Below are 19,413 nucleotides of genomic sequence, written 5' to 3' on the forward strand. Positions count from 1 at the left end.
GCCCTCACCCCTTCTCAAACCACAATAATGTTAACCTTATCCTCATCTTCCACCTAACCAGCTTCCTTATTCAACCAATCATCCGCTGCCATTTCAGCCACCACTAGATACACCCCCCCCCCGCCCCCATTCTCAAGGCACTGTTCCCTCTGTGATACCCTGGTCCACTCCGCAGTCACTCATAGTACCCTCTCCCCTTCCCAAGGCACTTTTCAACACAAGCAGAGGAGATTCAGCACCTGCCCTTTTTACGTCCTCTCTATTACTGTCCAAAGTCCCAAACACCCCTATCAGGTGAAACTGTGATTTATGTGTGCTTTCAATTTATATACTGTATTTACTGCTCACCATGTGATCTGCTTTCTATTGGAGAGAACTTCCAAACTTGACATTAAATTTAACAATTTCATACCATAATTTTGTTTCCATTTTTTTTTGCATGCTTTGGTTTTACCTTTAGCTTTGCTCTTTTTTGCTTTCTGGCGACAGCTAGTCATCATTCTGTCATTCATACCTGCTGCAGGCACATCTTGTGTTTCTTTTCTTGTCCATAGCCACTCACAACTAACTCTTTGGTCATTTAATCTCTCCTGTTTTCCACCCTATCATGGAATCTCTCTTTTAATTATTTTCCTACTTTTCCCCAATTCATCTTTTCATTTCTAATTTTTCCCAGATCTGATAAAAGGTAATTGACCTGAAAAGTTAACTCTCTTTCTCTTTCCACAGCTGTTGCCAGGCCTGCTAAGTATTTCCAACATTTTCTGTTTTAGTTTCATTTTTCCAGAATCCCCAGTATTTTGCTCTTGTAGGTGGTGAGGGAGGATTCCCTGGTGGGAAAATCTAGGATTAGGAAGTATAGTTTCAAAATAAGGGATTACTCATTTAAGATGAGGAGGAAATTCTTATCTGAGGGATGTGAATCTTTGGAATTCTCTATCCCGAGAGCTATGGAGACTGATCGCCAGATTTTTTAACTACAGGGGTGTCGAGGATTACGGGGAACAGGCAGGAAAGTACAGCTGAGATCACAGTCAGATCAGCCATGATATTACTGAATAACCCTTCAAGAGGTCATATGACTAATTCTTTTTTTTTAAAATATTTTTATTCTCCTTTTTCACATTTTCATCAAATTTACACCCACCAACAAATAATCAACAATAACAAATACAAAGGCAATCCCCTGGCCAACAATCCATTTGTTTCCCCCACCCCAAACAACTCCCAACATTTTAAATACAAAACATGAAAGAAAAAGAATCAATAATCCACCAACATCCCATTCACAATCACCACCAACCTGTACATTCCAACCCCCCCCCCCCCTAATGTTCGATGTCATCCAATTCTTGGAAATGCATGATAAACAAAGCCTACAAGTTGTAAAACTCTTCTATCCTTCCCCTCAACTCGAACTTCACTTCCTCGAGCGTTAAAAACTTCAGCGGGTCCCCCTGCCACGCCGATGCACAGGGCGGAGAAGCTGACCTCCACCCCAACAGGACCCGCCTGCGGGCGATCAACGAGGAGAAGGCTAAGACATCCGTCTCCAACCCCGGCTGGTCCGACACCCCGAATAAGGCTTCTAGAGGACCTGATTTGAACCTTGCGTGCACCCACCTTAGAGTTTACCCTGAAGACCTCTTTGGCAAACAGATTGGCAGGCACTGAAAAATAAACAAAAACCACGGCAACAAATTCATCTTAATTGCCTGTACCCAACCCGTCAACGACAAGGGAAATATAACCTACTTCTATTGCTCCTACAGTGCCTTTTGCAACCTTTGGTTGTCTGAATTTGTTTCACAGCATGATTCCACAAACAGCGGAGAATGAATGACCAGAAATTTTTTTTTTTTTTAAATTTAGAGTACCCAATTATTTTATCCAATTAAGGGGCAATTGAACATGGCCAATCCACCTACCCTGCACATCTTTTGGGTTGTGGGGGCGAGACCCACGCAGACACGGGGAGAACGTGCAAACTCCCGGGGCTGGGATTCGAACCCGCTGTCACGGCGCCGAGGACCCGTGTTCGATCCTGGCCTGAGGTCACTGTCCGTTTAGAGTTTGTACATTCTCCCAATGTCTGCATGGGTCTCACCCCTATAACCCAAAAAGATGTGCAGGGTAGGTGAATTGGCCACACCAAATTGCCCCTTAATTGGAAAAAAAGGAATTGGGTACTTTAAATTTTTAAAAAATTAGCACTATAGCTATCTGTTTATACATTTATCCAGCTGTGGCCACTCATTCAGCACGACTGTCATTACCTAAAAACACTAGCTTTGTTTCTAGGCAAACAAAGCTCAAAGCAGTTTCCAGTAAAATGAAACTTGGAGCACTAACCTATTCCTTTACCTATTTCAAGCTTATATATGCCTCTGCCCATTACTTCTTTGTGCATCTGAGTAATATGGAAACAGCGAGAATATATAGGACAACTTGAGTGATTCAAGTGATTGTTTGATCTTAATCCAAAAAATGTGACACTTTTCTGATGGCTGATAAGAAACAATTAGATCCTTCCTGCATGTTGTTAGCGTTTTTTGCAATTGTGACAACTTGATCAGAAATCTTGCCAATTACTTAAACCATAACATGTGAAAAGGACTTCGGTAGCATGGTGGATTGAAACCCATACCATTGCATTTGTGATTTAGGTTCAAACCGTCTTTTACTGGTGTGATTAAAACATTTTTAAAAATTTGTCCAAGTCCTAATTTAGATATTCCCAATCCAGTTCCAAGTAGATGTGAGTTCAAAGTACAAATCTGCCCAGGAATTAGGGGATTTGCCTAAATACCCCAAGAATGGCTGTTGTTACAAATGGTAATATATTGGTTTGATAGGGAATCCTTGTTGAGATGCATTTAAAGCTGATTGTTAGATGAAAATTTACTCTGCATCTAATTCATGCTTTACACAAGATAATTTTTGAAACCAACAGAATAAAAGTAGAAAATGTTCAGTTCCTAAGCAGCAACATCACATGACTTACTGCTGAAAAATTATTCCAGATTTAAAAATACCTTTCTCAAATCTTGTATGGCTTTATAAACTTTGCATTCTGTTTTTTAACATTTAGTTTCCATCACATTTTTGTGCTTAATTTTTTTAAATAACTGTAAAGGTGCAATGCCATTGTTGATTTTGTTATGGGCAAGGGTTTAAAAACTCCAAAGTACTTTGGATCCTCTTACCTGCAACCTTTATGTTGAATTTGGCTAGGATGAGCACAAGAGCCTTCCTTTCAGGTGTTATTCAACGGACTTCTTAGGTGCTTTTAATCAAAAAAACAAGCTTTATTCTAAGAATTTAGTTAACATTTGTATAAACATACACGGCAAGAATTTTTATCAATTACAAACATAAAGACCGCACACCGCTACAGTAATCTGTGTATGACCTTTAATGAATTCACCTTTACCTGTTCCAATTCAATAACAAGATCCAGTTAAACTAGCAACCCCTTTTTACCAAAACAGCAGGAAGCTATAATCAATGGATTTCTTCCTTGGAACAACTCTTTAAAATTCAATTAGAGAGACAGGCCAAAATACTTCTGTTCTGAGTCCACAGCAGCCAAATGTGAAAGCGAAAAAACTCTCAGAGCCATAGCCCAGCTCCACCCACATAATGACATCACTGAAGCTATGTGATAAGACAAAAATCTTTCTTAATGGGACACTCCCATGACCGCTTGTACTGCAGTATCTAACAGAAATGGGAGTTTAGTGATGCAAGTATGACAATTCTGTGCAGTATCAAGAGTTGTGAAAACTGATTGAATTAACATACTGAGAAGCACATTTTTGTCTTTATTAGCAAGCGATTGTGTGGACCTTACACCAGCAGCAATTGTAGATTTTGACGTTCAGTGGGAACTGTAAAACGCATGGTCAACTTTGTACTATGCTTTATACGTTTTATGTATTAGTATAGCCCTAATAACCTTTGTGATAAATACAAAATTGTGAATATAAATTTTCCATCTAAATATTTTGGTACACAAGTTGTTTGCACTTGGCAATTGTTTTCTTCCCTAATTTCCTTCCTTCACCCCCTGCCCACCTTCTGTTGCATAGATACCTTTGCTCTGCTGAGATATGGCCCAAAAAGCAGCAAGTGCCCTCTCGGACTTCCATCAAGTTATTCTAATGAGAGTGTCTGCCGAGGCATCACAATGTGAGCCCAATTCTGTTGTTGCTCAACTTAGATGTAAATTTCAATTAGGAATACTAAACAACAAACACAGTAAAAAGCCTGGCTGATTTGTTGGTTTTTTTTATCCAAAGTTGTAATACACTGGCCAAGGTCAGCGTAGCACAAACAGCACATCTAAATGTCATTAAGCCATCGGGGAAAGCTCCAAGGCATCCAGTTGTCTTTGAACACCTGACCTCCTGTTTAGCTCATTTATTACAGAGGAAGGACCTGCATTAAAACCAATGTCTATCCTTTCAACTGTTCATCAAGAGTTTAAATATATTTTAATAACCTACCACAAATCTTGTTTTAGTTTCTACTAATGTTTTACTGGACCAGTAACTACAAATAAATATGTTCTAAGTCTCACTGATATTTCTTTCAGTTCAACAGCACTGGTTATTCATGTAAGTAGACGCACATGTATTCAAAAATCATGGCAAATCTTAAATTAAGAAACAGGAGAATCTGCAAGTTTTATTAAATTTGGATCTGTGGCAGCTTAGCAAATGACATGGAAATAAGTTACAATATTGATGGTGACGATCCTCAACTGAAATTTGAATGAAGAGATGCATGATGCAAGTTCCTGAAGTATTAGATTTTGTATGTTTAAAAAAAGAAAAATTGTTCTCCAAAGCATTTATTTCCTTTGGTCTATTGAAGCCATCAATAGTTTCCTACTTAGTGGCAAACCTGATCCAAGGCCTCTATCTGTTTATTTCCTTTGGCTGATGCAAGGAGGTCAGCATTACCAGGCATAATGTGGGTAACTTAGAAACATCGAAAATAGGTGCAGGACTAGGCCATTCAGCCCTTCAACACTGCACCACCATTCAATATGATCATGGCTGATCATGTAAATTCATAGAACATTACAGCGCAGTACAGGCCCTTCGGCCCTCGATGTTGCGCCAACCTGTGAAACCACTCTAAAGCCCATCTACACTATTCCCTTATCGTCCATATGTCTATCCAATGACCATTTTAATTCCCTTAGTGTTGGCGAGTCCACTACTGTTGCAGGCAGGGCATTCCACGCCCTTACTACTCTCTGAGTAAAGTACCTACCTCTGACATCTGTCCTATATCTATCTCCCTTCAATTTAAAGCTATGTCCCCTCGTGCTAGACAACACCATCCGAGGAAAAAGGCTCTCGCTGTCCACCCTATCCAATCCTCTGATCATCTTGTATGCCTCAATTAAGTCACCTCTTAACCTTTTTCTCTCTAACGAAAACAGCCGCAAGTCCCTCAGCCTTTCCTCATAAGATATTCCCTCCATACCAGGCAACATTCTGGTAAATCTCCTCTGCACCCTTTCCAATGCTTCCACATCCTTCCTATAATGCGGCGACCAGAATTGCACGCAATACTCCAAATGCGGCCGCACCAGAGTTTGGTACAGCTGCAACATGACCTCATGGCTCCGAAACTCAATCCCTCTACCAATAAAAGCTAACACACCGGACGCCTTCTGAACAACCCTCTCAACCTGGGTGGCAACTTTCAGGGATCTATGTACATGGACACTGAGATCACTCTGCTCATCCACACTGACAAGAATCTTACCATTAGTCCAGTACTCTGTCTTCCTGTTATTCCTTCCAAAATGAATCACCTCACACTTTTCTGCATTTAACTCCATTTGCCACCTCTCAGCCCAGCGCTGCAGCTTCTCTATGTCCCTCGGTAACTTGTAACATCCTTCCGCACTGTCCACCGACTTTAATGTCATCTGCAAATGTACTCACCCATCCTTCTACGCCCTCCTCCAGGTCATTTATAACAATGACAAACAGCAGTGGCCCCAAAACAGATCCTTATGGTACACCAATAGTAACTGGACTCCAGTCTGAACATTTCCCATCAATCACCACCCTTTGTCTTCTTCCAGCTAGCCAATTTCTGATCCAAACTGCTAAATCACCCTGAATCCCATGCCTCCGTATTTTCTGCAGTAGCCTACCGTGTGGAACCTTATCAAACGCTTTACTGAAATCCATATATACCACATCAACTGCTTTACCCTCATCCACCTGTTTGGTCACCTTCTCAAAGAACTCAATAAGGTTTGTGAGGCACGACCTACCCTTCACAAAACCGTGTTGACTATCTCTAATCAAATTATTCCTTTCCAGATGATTATACATCCAGTCTCTTATAAACCTTTCCAAGATTTTGCCCACAACAGAAGTAAGGCTCACTGGTCTATAGTTACCGGGGTTGTCTCTACCCCACTCCCGCTTTCTCTCCATACCCCTTGATTCCTTTAGCTGCAAGGGCCACATCCAGCTTCCTCTTGAATATATACAACGAACTGGCCCCAACAGCTTTCTGGGATAGAGAATTTCACAAGTCTCTGAGAGAAGTTCTTCCTCCTCTCAGTCCTGAATGGCTTACCCCTTATTCTTAGAATGTGACCCCTAGTCCTGGACATCCCCAAAATCAGGAACATTCTTCCCGCATCTAGCCTGTCCAGTTCCATCAGGATTTTATATGTTTCATTCTTCTAAACCCCAGTGAGTACAAGCTTAGTCGATCCAGTCTTTCTTCATATGGCAGTCCTGCCAACCCGGGAATTAGTCTGGTGAACCTTCGCTGGGCATCCTCAATAGCAAGAATGTCCTTCCTCAAACTAGGAGACCAAAACTGCACACAATACTCAAGGTGTGGCCTCACCAAGGCCCTGTATAATTGCAGCAAGACATCCCTTTGCCACTAAGTAGGAAACTATTGATGGCACCAATTCCCTATGAAGGCCAGCATGCCATTAGCTTTCTTCACTGCCGGCTGTACCTGCGTGCCAACCTTCAGCGACTGTTCCACCATGACACCCAGGTCTCGTTGCACTTCCCCTTTTTCTAAACTGCCACCATTCAGATAATCTGTCTTCCTGTTTTTGCCACCAAAGTGGATAACCTCACATTTACCCACATTATATTGCATTTGCCAAGTATTTGCCCATTCAGCCAACCTGTACAAGTCACCCTGCAGCCTCTTTGCATCCTTCTCACAGCACACACTGCCACCCAGCTTAGTGTTGTCTTCAAATTTGGAGATATTGCATGCAATTCCTTCATCCAAATCATTCATGTATATTGTGAACGGTTGGGGTCCCAGCACTGAACACTGCGGTACCCCACTGGTCACTGCCTGCCACTCTGAAAAGGACCCATTTATTCTCACTCTCTGCTTCCTGTCTGCCAAGCTGTTCTCTATCCATTTCAATACATTATCCCCGATACTATGAGCTTTAATTTTATTCACTAATCTCTTGTGTGGGACCTTGTCACAAGCCTTTTAATAGTCCAGATACACAACATCCACTGGTTCACCCTTGTCCACTCTACTGGTCACATCCACAAAAAATTCCAGAAGGTTTGTCAAGCATGATTTCCCTTCAGTGAATCCATGCTCACTTGGACCGATCCTGTCCCTACTTTCCAAATGCTCAGTTATTTCATCCTTAATAATTGACTCCAGCATTTTCTCCAGCACCGATGTCAGGCTAACCGGTCTATAATTCCCCGTTTTCTCTCTCCTTTTTTTTTAAGAAGTGGGTTACATTAGCTACCCTCGAATCCATTGAATCTCTTCCAGATTCTATAGAATGCTGGAAAATGATCACCAATGCATCCACTATTTCTAGGGCCCTTCCGTAAGTACTCTGGGATGCAGAGCATCAGGCCGTGGGGAATTATCGGGTTATAATCCCATGAATTTCCCCAGTACAATTTTCTGATTAATATGATTTCCTTCAGTTCCTCCTTCATGCTAGACCCTCTGTCCCCTAGTATTTCCGGAAGGTTACTTGTGTCTTCCTCAGTGAAGACAGATCCAAAGTAATTGTTCAATTGGTCTCCATCTCATTGTTGCCTATTATGAATTCACCTGATTCTAACTGTAAGGGACCTACATTTGTCTTCACCAGTCTTTTTCTCTTTACATATCTATAGAAGCTTTTGCAATCAGTTTTTATGTTTTCTGCAAGCTTATTCTCATATTCTATTTTCCCCTTCTGAATTAAACCCTTTGTCCTCCTCTGCTGAATTTTAAATTTCTCCCAGTCCTCAGGCTTGCTGCTTTTTCTGGCCAATTTATACACTCCTCTTTGGCTTTAACACTATCCCTGATTTCCCTTGTTAGCCATGGTTGAGCCCGTCTTATTCTTGCACCAGACAGGAATGTACAATTGGTGATGTTCACCCATATGTTCTTTAAATCTCTGCCATTGCCTATCCACCGTCAACCCCTTAAGTATCATTTGGCAGCTTATCCAAGCCAATACACGTCTTATACCATCAAAGTTAGCTTTGAAGGGAGAAAATATCTTCATCCTTCCACCAATTATACATATTGCTTACACATGTTTTATCTGTTAGAAATTGACTCTATTATGCTGTTGAATAATAACCCAGTAATGCATGTTTAATTATTTTGATCCCTGAGGTGAATTTTGTGAATGTTTATCAAAACGTATGTCTGTTAATAATCAACTGTATTCAGGGAATCACCAAATTGTTATGGCGCAGAAGGAGGCCATTTGGCCCATCATGTCTGCACCGGCTTTTCAAATGAGCATTATGACTTTGTGCCATTACCCTACCTTTTCCCCCATAGCCCATGAATGTTGTTTCTATTAAAGTAATCAGCTAATGCCCTCTTGAATGCCCCAATTGAACCTGCGTCCACCACACTTAGAGGCAGTGCATTTCAGACCCGAACCACTGAATGTGTGAAAGTTTTTTCTCACATCATATATCGGTTCTTTTTCAAATCAGTTTAAATCTGTACCCTCTCGTTGTTGATCCTTTTACGAGGGGGAACAGGTTCTCCCTATCTACTTTGCCCAGCCCCCTCATGATTTTGAACATCTCTATAAAACTCGTCTCGGCCTCCTCTCCAAGAAGAACAGTACCAACTCTCAAAATCACAGAATCCCTACAGTGCAGAAGGAGATCATTCGATCCATCCAGTCTACACCAACCCTCTGAAAGAGCACTCTACCCAGGCCCAGTCCCCCACCCTATCCCTGTAACCTCATAACTCCACCTAACCATTAGACACAAAAGGGACAATTTAGAATGGCCAATCCACCTAACCGACACATCTTTGGACTGTGGGAGGAAACCAGAGCATCTGGGGGAAATCCACGCAGACATGGGGAGAATGTGTAAACTCAACAAAGACAGTCACCCCCAAGGTTGGAATTTTACCTGGGTCCTTGGCACTTTGAGGCAGCAGTACTAACCACTGTGCCACCATGCAACCACCTACAAGCTATCCTCATAACTGAAGTTTCTCATCTCTGGAACCATTCTTGTAAACCTCTTCTGCACTCTCCAATGCATTTGCATCCTTCCTATTGTGTGACATTGCCTGTGGGTGGGGGACCTTCAAGCTCACTTAGTGTTTGGGGCACCCTTTCAAAATGTCGGCCCAATCTCTGAGGAGCTGGTCCCACCAGCAAGTTCAGCTCCCCAGTGTTGAAAACATTTGTAAGTATTGGCTTGACCAGGGAGAAATTCGCCAAGACCCCCCAAAAAATGACTAAATGTGGTTGAATGGCAGTGTGGTATCACCCAAAAAGCCAGCAAGAAACATTCCCCCCCCCCCCCCCCACCGCCTCCCAAACCTGCCCAAAATGACACTCAGAAATATTTTAGTTGAATCATGCCCATTGTCTCTCTATGCTCTCCCTACCAAAATGCATCACCTTGCACTTCTCCACAATGAACTTGAGCTACCACCTATCTGCCACTCCTCCAACTTTTCCAAGTTCATTTGAAGTACCACACTGTATTCTTCACAGCTTACAATACTTCCAAGTTTCCTATCATCTGCAAACTTTGAAACTGTCCCCTGCACACAAAGATCTCTATCATTAATATATATCATGAAAAGCAAAGACCTCCATACCTATGTCTGAGAAACACCATTACAAACCTTCCTTCAATGTGAAAAATGTCCATTGACCATTGCTGTCTGCTTTCTATTATTCAGCCAATTTGGTATCCATGTTGCTACTGTCTCTTTTACTCCATGAGCTATAACTTTTCTCACAATTCCATTGGGTGGCACTATATCGAATGCTTCTGAAAGTTGAAGTACCACATCAACAGCATTACCCTCTTCGACTCTTCTTCTTACCTCCTCAAAAATTCCCAAGTTTAAAAACAATTTCCTCTTTAGAAATCCATGTTGACTCTTCTTAATCAATTCATGTTTTCCATGTGACTACTAATTTATCCTGAATAATTGTTTCTAGAAGCTTACATACGACTGATGTTAAACTGACTGGCCTGTAATTACTTTCCTTGCAACCTTTTTGAACAAGGGCATTACGTTTGAAATTCTCCAGTCCACTCACACCACCCCTAAGTTTAGAGAAGACTAGAAGATTATGGCCAGCGCCTCCACAGTTTCCATTCTCTCTTCCTGCAATATTCTTGGGTGCATCTCTGATCCCAGTGCACACTTGATGTGGAAATACACCACAACAATTTGTAATCCTTTTTACTTCATAAAATGACCCAAGTCATTCACAGGAGCTGGTTTAGCTCACTGGGCTAAATCGCTGGCTTTTAAAGCAGACCAAGGCAGGCTAGCAGCATGGTTCAATTCCCGTACCAGCCTCCCCAAACAGGCGCCGGAATGTGGCGACTAGGGGCTTTTCACAGTAACTTCATTGAAGCCTACTTGTGACAATAAGCGATTTTCATTCATTTATTAAACTGAGTATGGCATCAAGCCAGATAAGGGATATGAGGGCAGATGATTAAAAGCTTGGTCAAAAAGGTAGGTTTTAAGGAGCATCTTAAAAGAGAAAGTGAGTTTCAGGGGTGGAGAGCTTTAGGGAGGGTTTTCCAGAGCATGGGTCCCAGGCATCTGAAGGCATAGCCATCAGTAGCAGCGTGGTTAAAATTGGGGATGCTTTGGAGATGGAATTAGAGGAGTGCAAATATTTCTGAGGGTTGTGCGCCTGGAAAGGATTACAGGAATAGAGAGGGGCGAGGCTTAGAAAGGATTTTGAAACAAGGATGGAGTTTTAATATCATCATGTTGCTTCACCAGGAGCCAATTTGGGTTAGGGAGTAGTAGAGAGTATGAAAGGAGGAAAAAAAAAATGATTATCCCAACATGGATTTTGAAGTTGAAGTCTTTCACAAAGAATCCATGCTTGGCGAAGAAATGTAGTACGGGGAGAAAACTCATTATCTATGGGCATATATCATCAATCTTTATTACAGAAGTATTGAAAATAGTGAAAAATATCTTATGTCCGTGGGCAACCTAGATATTTTTAAAATTTGGTCTTATTTGAGTGTTGCATACTCTTGTGAGACGATCCTTATACCCTTACACAATGAAAGCACAGGGAATTAGAAGTATTCTATCGATTCATGTAGAGAATTGGTTAATTGGTAGGACATGAAGTGTAGGAATAACAGTTATGTACTTCAAATGGAAAAATCTGATGAGTTGTGTCCTAAGGGGCCTCAACCTTTTACTATATTTATAAATAAATTAGATGACAGAATAGCCAACCTTGTATCCAAATTTGCTGATGACATCACGTTAGGTGGCACAGTGTAAATTGTGTAGATGAGAGAACAAAGTTGCAACGATTCATCCATAACAAGTGGTTGAGCAAAATTATGGCAGATGGAGTTCCATGTGAGGTGATTCACTTTGAACCTAAGAAAGTTAGATCAGAATGTTTTCTAAATAGCAAGAAGCTAGTAACTGTAGCAGAGTCCAAGCACAGAAATGACTAAAAACTAGAAGAAAGTTTAATCAAAAATAAAAGGCTCATGGAATGTTGACCTTTATTTCAAAGGGTTGGAAGTTATGGTCATTCTGCTGATGATCAAACAAAACTTTTGAAGCATGAGAGTGTGCCATTGGAAGTGTTCGAGAGTGTGCCATTGGAAGTGTTCCTCAGTATGGAATGCATGTGGGTTCCGGTTGCGGCGATGCACTGCTAAGCCGCACGTTTCGGCAGCTCCCGCTTTAACGGACTTTTGGGCTCTTTTTGGGAGCCCCAACGGAAATTTTTTCGGACCAAACCCAGTGTGGGGTGACGAAGTAAGGAGTCCCCCCTAGTGTGTATGGAAAAGATCGGTGGTAGTGGCCAGATTACGAAGGATCCTCTGGAGCAGCGGCAGAGAAGAGAAGGAAGAAGCAAGATAGCGACGGATGGAGACCAGACGACATGGGGGTCGGATCAGCAGGAATTCCTTAGACGGTGTGTGGAGGAATTAAAGAAGGAGGTGCTGGCGCCGATGTTATTGGCAATCGAAGGGCTAAAAGAAACGCAAAAGGCCCAGGCGATAGAGCTCCGTGGGGTGAAGGAGAAGGCAGCTGAGAACGAGGATGAGATTCTGGGCCTAGCGGTAAAAATGGAGACGTACGAGGCGCTACACAAGAGGTGTATTGAAAGACTCGAAGTCCTGGAGAACAGATCGAGGAGAAAGAACCTCCGGATTCTGGGTCTCCCCAAGGGAGTGGAGGCAGCTGACGTTGGGGCTTATGTGAGCACGATGCTCCATTCGCTAATGGGAGCTGAGGCCCCCTCGGGCCCCCTGGAGGTGGAAGGGGTTCATCGGGTCCTTGCGAGGAGACCCAGGGCTGGAGAACCACCATGGGCGATAGTGGTGAGATTTCACCGCTTCACCGACAGAGAGGCTGTTTTGAGCTGGGCCAAGAAGGTACGGAGTAGCAGGTGGGAGAATGCGGTGATACGAGTGTATCAGGACTGGGAGCGAGTTTTCATCGGGCCAAGGCGGCGCTTCACAAGAAGAAAGTAAAGTTTGGGGTGCTGCAGCCGGCGCGATTGTGGGTCACGTACCAAGATAGACACTATTATTTTGAAACGTCGGAAGAGGCATGGACCTTCATCCAAAAAGAGAAATTGGACCAGAACTGAGGGACTGATGCTGTGGGGGAGATGACGATGTTGATGTACAGAAATGTAAATTGGGGAATGGGTGGTTCACCGTATCGGGACGATAGATGGGGAGGGGAAAGGGAAGAGAAGAATCCCTTTTTTCTTTGACGGGGGGACACTGAGAAATGTGAGCACCGGTGGAAAAAGGGACATAGGTGGGGGATGGGGAATGGGAACGGGGCTGTAGGGGGAGCTGCACCATAGGGGGCGGGGCTGATCTAGGAAAGCACGGGTTTTTTCCCACGCTAGGGAGATGATGGCGGGAAGATAGGCGCAAGGAGGATGAGAGTACCACACACGGGGGGGGTCAAGGAGAGAGCGGGGGAAGTCGGGGTCAGCTGGAGTCATGGGGGGAGTAACCATGCTAGATGGGGATCTAGCCGGGGGGGGGGGGGGGGATAACTGGGTTGCTGCTGCTGGGATCGAGAGGGAGCTGGCAAGAGAAGAGGTGGTCGGGATGGGAGTGCGCCGCCTGGGGGACTGGTGGGTGCGCGGGACCTGGACGTGGGACTGGCCTAGAGTAGGTGATGGCTAGTCGGCCGGGCGGGTGGGGGGGGGTGGGGGGGGGGGGGGGGGGGGGGGGGGGGGGCAGCCCCCAATATCCGGCTGATCACGTGGAATGTGAGTGGCCTAAATGGGCCGATTAAGAGGGCCCGAGTGTTCGCACACTTAAAAGGACTGAAGGCAGAACTGGTCATGCTTCAGGAGACGCATCTGAAGGTGGCGGATCAGGTTAGGTTAAGGAAAGGATGGGTGGGACATGTGTTCCACTCAGGGTTGGACGCGAAAAATAAAGGGGTGGCTATATTGGTGGGGAAACGGGTGTCGTTCGAGGCTAGGAATATAGTAGTGGACAATGGTGGCCGATATGTGATGGTGAGTGGTAGATTGCAGGGAATGGAGGTCGTGCTGGTAAATGTATATGCCCCGAACTGGGATGATGCGGGATTTATGAAGCGGATGCTGGGACGTATCCCGGACCTGGAGGTAGGAAGCCTGGTAATGGGGGGGGATTTCAATACTGTGCTGGATCCAGGGTTAGATCGGTCTAGATCCAGGACCGGAAGAAGGCCGGCAGCGGCCAAAGTGCTCGGGGTTTATGTGGAAATGGGGGGAGTGGATCCGTGGAGATCTGCTAGGCCGTTGGCCAAAGAGTTTTCCTTTTTCTCCCATGTTCATAAGGCTTACTCCCGGATAGATTTCTTTGTTTTGAGTAGGGCACTGATTTTGAGAGTGGAAGGAACGGAGTACTCGGCCATAGCCGTTTCAGTTCATGCCCCGCACTGGGTGGATCTGGAACTAGGAGAGGAGAGGGAACAGCGCCCACTGTGGCGACTGGATGTGGGACTATTGGCGGATGAGGGAGTCTGTGGAAGGGTGCGGGGATGTATTGAAAGGTACCTGGAGGCCAATGGTGATGGTGAGGTCCAGGTGGGGGTAGTATGGGAAGCGCTGAAGGCCGTGGTTAGGGGAGAGTTGATCTCCATTAGGGCTTACAAGGGGAAAAAGGAGGGCAAAGAAAGGGAGAGATTAGTGGGGGAGATTTTGAGTGTGGATAAAAGATATGCGGAGGCCCCAGACGAAGGACTATATAGGGAGAGGCGAAGACTTCAGACGGAGTTTGACCTGCTGACCACAGGGAAGGCAGAGGCACAGTGGAGGAAGGCACAGGGGATGAAATACGAATATGGGGAAAAGGTGAGTCGGCTGCTGGCCCACCAGCTTTGTAAGAGGATAGCGGCGAGGGAAATAGGGGGAGTTAGGGATGGAACGGGAACTACGGTGCGGAGTGCAGGGAAGGTAAATGAGGTGTTTAAGACCTTTTATGAGAGGCTATATAGGTCCCTACCCCCAGAGGGAAAAGAGGGGATGCAACAGTTTTTGGACCAACTAAGGTTCCCAAAGGTGGAGGAGCAGGAGGTGGCAGGTCTGGGGGCGCCAATCGGGGTGGACGAGGTGACTAAAGGGCTGGGGAACATGCAGGCAGGGAAGGCCCTGGGACCAGACTGGTTTTCGGTGGAATTTTATAGGAAGTACGTGGACTTGTTGGCCCCGCTGTTGGCAAGAACCTGTAACGAGGCCAGAGAAGGGGGGACTCTACCCCCGACAATGTCGGAGGCGACGATATCATTAATCCTGAAGCGAGATAAAGATCCGCTGCAATGCGTGTCATTTAGGCCTATCTTGCTCCTGAATGTAGACACCAAGTTGCTGGCAAAAGTGCTGGCGATGAGGATCGAGGATTGTGTCCCGGGGGTGGTGCATGAAGACTAGACAGGGTTTGTAAAGGGGAGACAACTGAATGTTAACGTGCGATGGCTGTTGGGGGTGATAATGATGCCCCAGCCGAGGGGGAGGCAGAGATAGTGGCAGCGATGGATGCAGAGAAGGCATTTGATAGGGTAGAGTGGGAGTATTTATGGGAGGTGCTGAAGAGGTTTGGGTTCGGGGAGGGGTTTGTCAGTTGGGTTAAACTCCTCTATGGGGCCCCAGTGGCAAGTGTAGTCACAAATCGGCAGAGATCGGAGTATTTTCGGTTACACAGGGGATCGAGGCAGGGGTGCCCTCTGTCCTCATTACTGTTCGTGCTGGCAATTGAACCACTGGCCCATAGCGTTGAGAGACTCTAGGAAATGGAGGAGGGTGGTTAGAGGGGGAGAGGAATACCGAGTGTCACTCTACGCAGACGACCTACTGCTATATGTGGCGGATCCTGTGGAGGGGATGACAGGTTGTGCAGATATTGAGGGAGTTTGGAGATTTTTCGGGATATGGGCTTGATATGGGGAAGAATGAGCTTTTCGTAGTACACCCCTGGGATCAGGGAAGAGGGATAGACGGCCTGCCGTTAAGGAGAGCAGAAAGGAGCTTCCGATATTTGGGGATTCAGGTAGCCAGGAGCTGGGGAACTTTACACAAACTCAATCTGACGCGGCTGGTGGAGCAGATGAAGGAGGATTTCAAGAGGTGGGATGAAAATGAAATGAAAATCGCTTATTGTCACAAGTAGGCTTCAAATGAAGTTACTGTGAAAAGCCCCTAGTCACCACATTCCGGCACCTGTTCGGGGAGGCTGTTACGGGAATTGAACCGTGCAGCTGACCTGCCTTGGTCTGCTTTCAAAGCCAGCGATTTAGCCCTGTGCTAAACAGCCTCTGTTTAGCCTCTGATATGCTGCCGCTCTCATTGGCGGGCAGAGTGCAGGCGGTCAAGATGATGGTCCTCCCAAGGTTTCTTTTTGTGTTTCAATGTCTCCCCTTTTGATCACTAAGGCCTTTTTTAAGAAAATAGATAGGAGTGTTATGAGTTTCGTGTGGGCAGGGAAGACCCGAGGGTAAGGAGGGGGTTCCTGCAGCACAGCAGGGACAGAGGGGGACTGGCGTTGCCGAATCTGGACGATTATTACTGGGCCGCCAATGTGGCGATGGTTCGCAAGTGGATGAGGGAGGGAGAGGGGGCGGCGTGGAAGAGGCTGGAGATGGCGTCATGTAAAGGAATGAGCCTAAATGCGCTGGTGACGGCGCCGCTTCCGCTCTCCCCAAAAAGGTATACCACGAACCCAGTGGTGGCGGCAACCTTAAGGATCTGGGGGCAATGGAGGCGACATAGGGGTGTGACGGGTGCCTCGGTGTGGTCCCCGATCAGGAACAACCATAGGTTTGTCCCAGGAGGGATGGCGGAGGGTTCCAGAGCTGGCATCAGGCAGGAATTAGGAGATTGGGAGATTTGTTTATTGACAGGACGTTTGCGAGCCTGGGAGCGCTGGAGGAAAAGTATGAGTTGCCCCCGGGGAATATCTTTAGATACATGCAAGTGAGGGCATTTACGAGGCAACAGGTGAGGGAATTTCCGCTGCTCCCGACACAGGGGATCCAGGATAGAGTGATTTCGGGGGTATGGGTCGGGGAGGGCAAAGTGTCCGAAATATATCAGGAGATGAGAGACGAGGGGGAGGCGCTGGTAGAGGAGCTGAAGGGAAAATGGGAAGAAGAGCTGGGGGAGGAGATTGAGGAGGGTCTGTGGCTGATGCCCTAAGTAGGGTAAACTCCTCTTCCTCGTGTGCCAGGCTTAGCCTGATACAATTCCAGGTTCTTCACAGAACACACATGACGGGAGCGAGGCTGAGCAGGTTCTTCGGGTGGAGGACAGGTGCGGGAGGTGCTTGGGAAGCCCGGCGAACCACACACATGTTTTGGTCGTGTCCGGCACTGGATGAGTACTGGAGGGGAGTGGCAAGAGTGATTTCAAAGGTGGTGAAGGTCCGGGTCAAGCCAGGTTGGGGGTTAGCTATATTTGGGGTAGCGGATGAGCCGGGAGTGCAGGAGGCGAAAGAGGCCGATATTCTGGCCTTTGCGTCCCTGGTAGCCCGGCGAAGGATCTTACTCGTGTGGAAGGATGCGAAACCCCCCGGCGTGGAGGCCTGGACAAACGATATGGCAGGGTTCATAAAACTGGAACGGATTAAGTTTGCGTTGAGAGGATCGGTTCAGGGGTTCTCCAGGCGGTGGCAACCGTTCCTTGATTATCTCGCGGAACGTTAAGGGAAAATAGATCGTCAGCAGCAGCTGCCCGGGGGGGGGGGGGGCAACCTGTTTTGTTCTGGTTGGGGGAGGGGGGAGAGCACTATTTTTTGTTACTTTGTTAGATCACTATTTTATTTAAATTATGTTATCTATTAGTGTTATCTTTTTTTGTTGATTTGTAAGGTGGAAAAATTGTGTTTGAAAACTTTAATAAAATATATATTTTTTTAAAAGTATGGAATGCATGGAGCAACTCTCTGATGAAGACAAAAGTCATGGTCCAGGACATTAATCCAGCCATCAATCAACTTTGATAATGTGATACTGGAGACTGTTGATAGCTTCCAATATCTCGGCTCCACAATCACAAGCAACCTGTCACTTGATGCTGAAATCAACTTGGGCATTACAAAATCTACAGCTGTTATGTCTAAGCTGCATAAGAAAGTGTGCAGCAACAGCAACCTGACTGAGAACACCAAACTGTGAGTTTACCAAGCCTGTACCCTCAATGCACTCCCCTGGAATGTGAGACCTGCATATGTGGGGGCAGGACAAAATGGTGAACAGTTTTCACCTTCATTGTCCAAGAAATGCTGAGGATATGGTCACAAATTCGGAAACAGGGAGCTGGCTGATTCATCAGCACACACTAATTACCAAGTCAATGATTTCTAGAATGGCTCAGCACTTTCATTGGATAAACCCAAAAACTTTCTGTGCAGTGAATTGGCCACTGAATCATGACCTTCTGGGTGTCCATTCCTCTGCTATAAGGACACTTGCAAGCGAGATATGAAGGTGGGTGTCATTGACTCTAATACTAGGAGACAGATGCAGAAAGCTGACTCTTTTGAAGGGAATTGGAAGAGGTGAGCAGAAACAAAAAGCTCAGCTGACTGAAAAATAGCCTGTAGAAAACAGAGGCTAGCAAATGATGCATCTTCTGTCCCACTTCTTCCTCTCCAGTAAATGCAACAGAGTACCATGCCAGAGGGTGTTCCTCAGCTGTACCAGGTAATGCTTAATGCGTAATTGACTAACCATGTACAAAGCTTACTCTTGCAGTAAGGAATATTGCCAAAATCTACAGGAAATGCATAGTATTGAAAAACATCTGTGCTCTTGGCAGTGGTCACTTCATTCTTTCTGGGCCACCTGTATTTGACACCACAGCAAGTTAAAGACTGGCTACTGAGTGATGAGGGTTATTCATTCATCGACATAGTTCATGGCTCCGGTCCGGAACATGCACGTACATACTAAATGAGAGCCATACTTTTACAAGAAACATTATAGATCCCGCAATTGACAGCTTCCACTGCTTGGACTGCTCTGGAGGGACCTGCTAGTACTCAGCTGAGTGGGTATTGAGATTTGTGGTAGTATGTTGCATACTGTTCAAAGTGGCTATTATGAAGCAACAACCCACTGCCCTGACCTATGAAGTGAAACTGAGGAACAGGAGCACTACGTTGAGGAAGAAGTACGCAGACTGTGGAAGATGAGAGGCTACAGAGTAGATAGCATTCCACCATTGGTTTTTTTCATTCATAAAATGTGGGTATCAATGGCTAGGCCAGCAATTATTGCTCATCACTAATTGACCTTGAGAAGCTGGTGGTGAGCTGCCTTCTTGAACCGCTGCAGTCCAAGTGGTGTAGGTACACCTACAGTACTGTTAAAGAGGGAGTTCCAGGATCTTGGCTCAGCAACAATGAGGGA

The 19,413-nt window shown here is 45.4% G+C and overlaps 1 protein-coding gene across 5 annotated transcripts in view; it reads left to right on the forward strand.

Annotated features, from left to right (window-relative positions):
* elmod1 (ELMO/CED-12 domain containing 1) overlaps positions 1–19,413 on the forward strand; it is a 72,095-nt gene that overhangs the window by 4,577 nt on the left and 48,105 nt on the right. The window contains exon 2 of one of the 5 annotated variants that reach the window (XM_072476764.1): positions 17,923–18,173. The exons of 1 other annotated variant lie outside the window; for it this stretch is intronic. In XM_072476764.1, coding sequence (XP_072332865.1) covers positions 18,115–18,173 — 59 coding nt within the window. In that variant the 5' untranslated portion in view covers positions 17,923–18,114. Of the gene's footprint in view, positions 1–17,922; positions 18,174–18,196; positions 18,490–18,518; positions 18,706–19,413 lie in introns of those variants that run through there. 3 more of the 5 variants (XM_072476766.1, XM_072476762.1, XM_072476763.1) reach the window with 3 other exon arrangements.

This window comes from Scyliorhinus torazame, chromosome 15 (assembly GCF_047496885.1).
Source record: "Scyliorhinus torazame isolate Kashiwa2021f chromosome 15, sScyTor2.1, whole genome shotgun sequence".
NCBI lineage: Eukaryota > Metazoa > Chordata > Chondrichthyes > Carcharhiniformes > Scyliorhinidae > Scyliorhinus > Scyliorhinus torazame.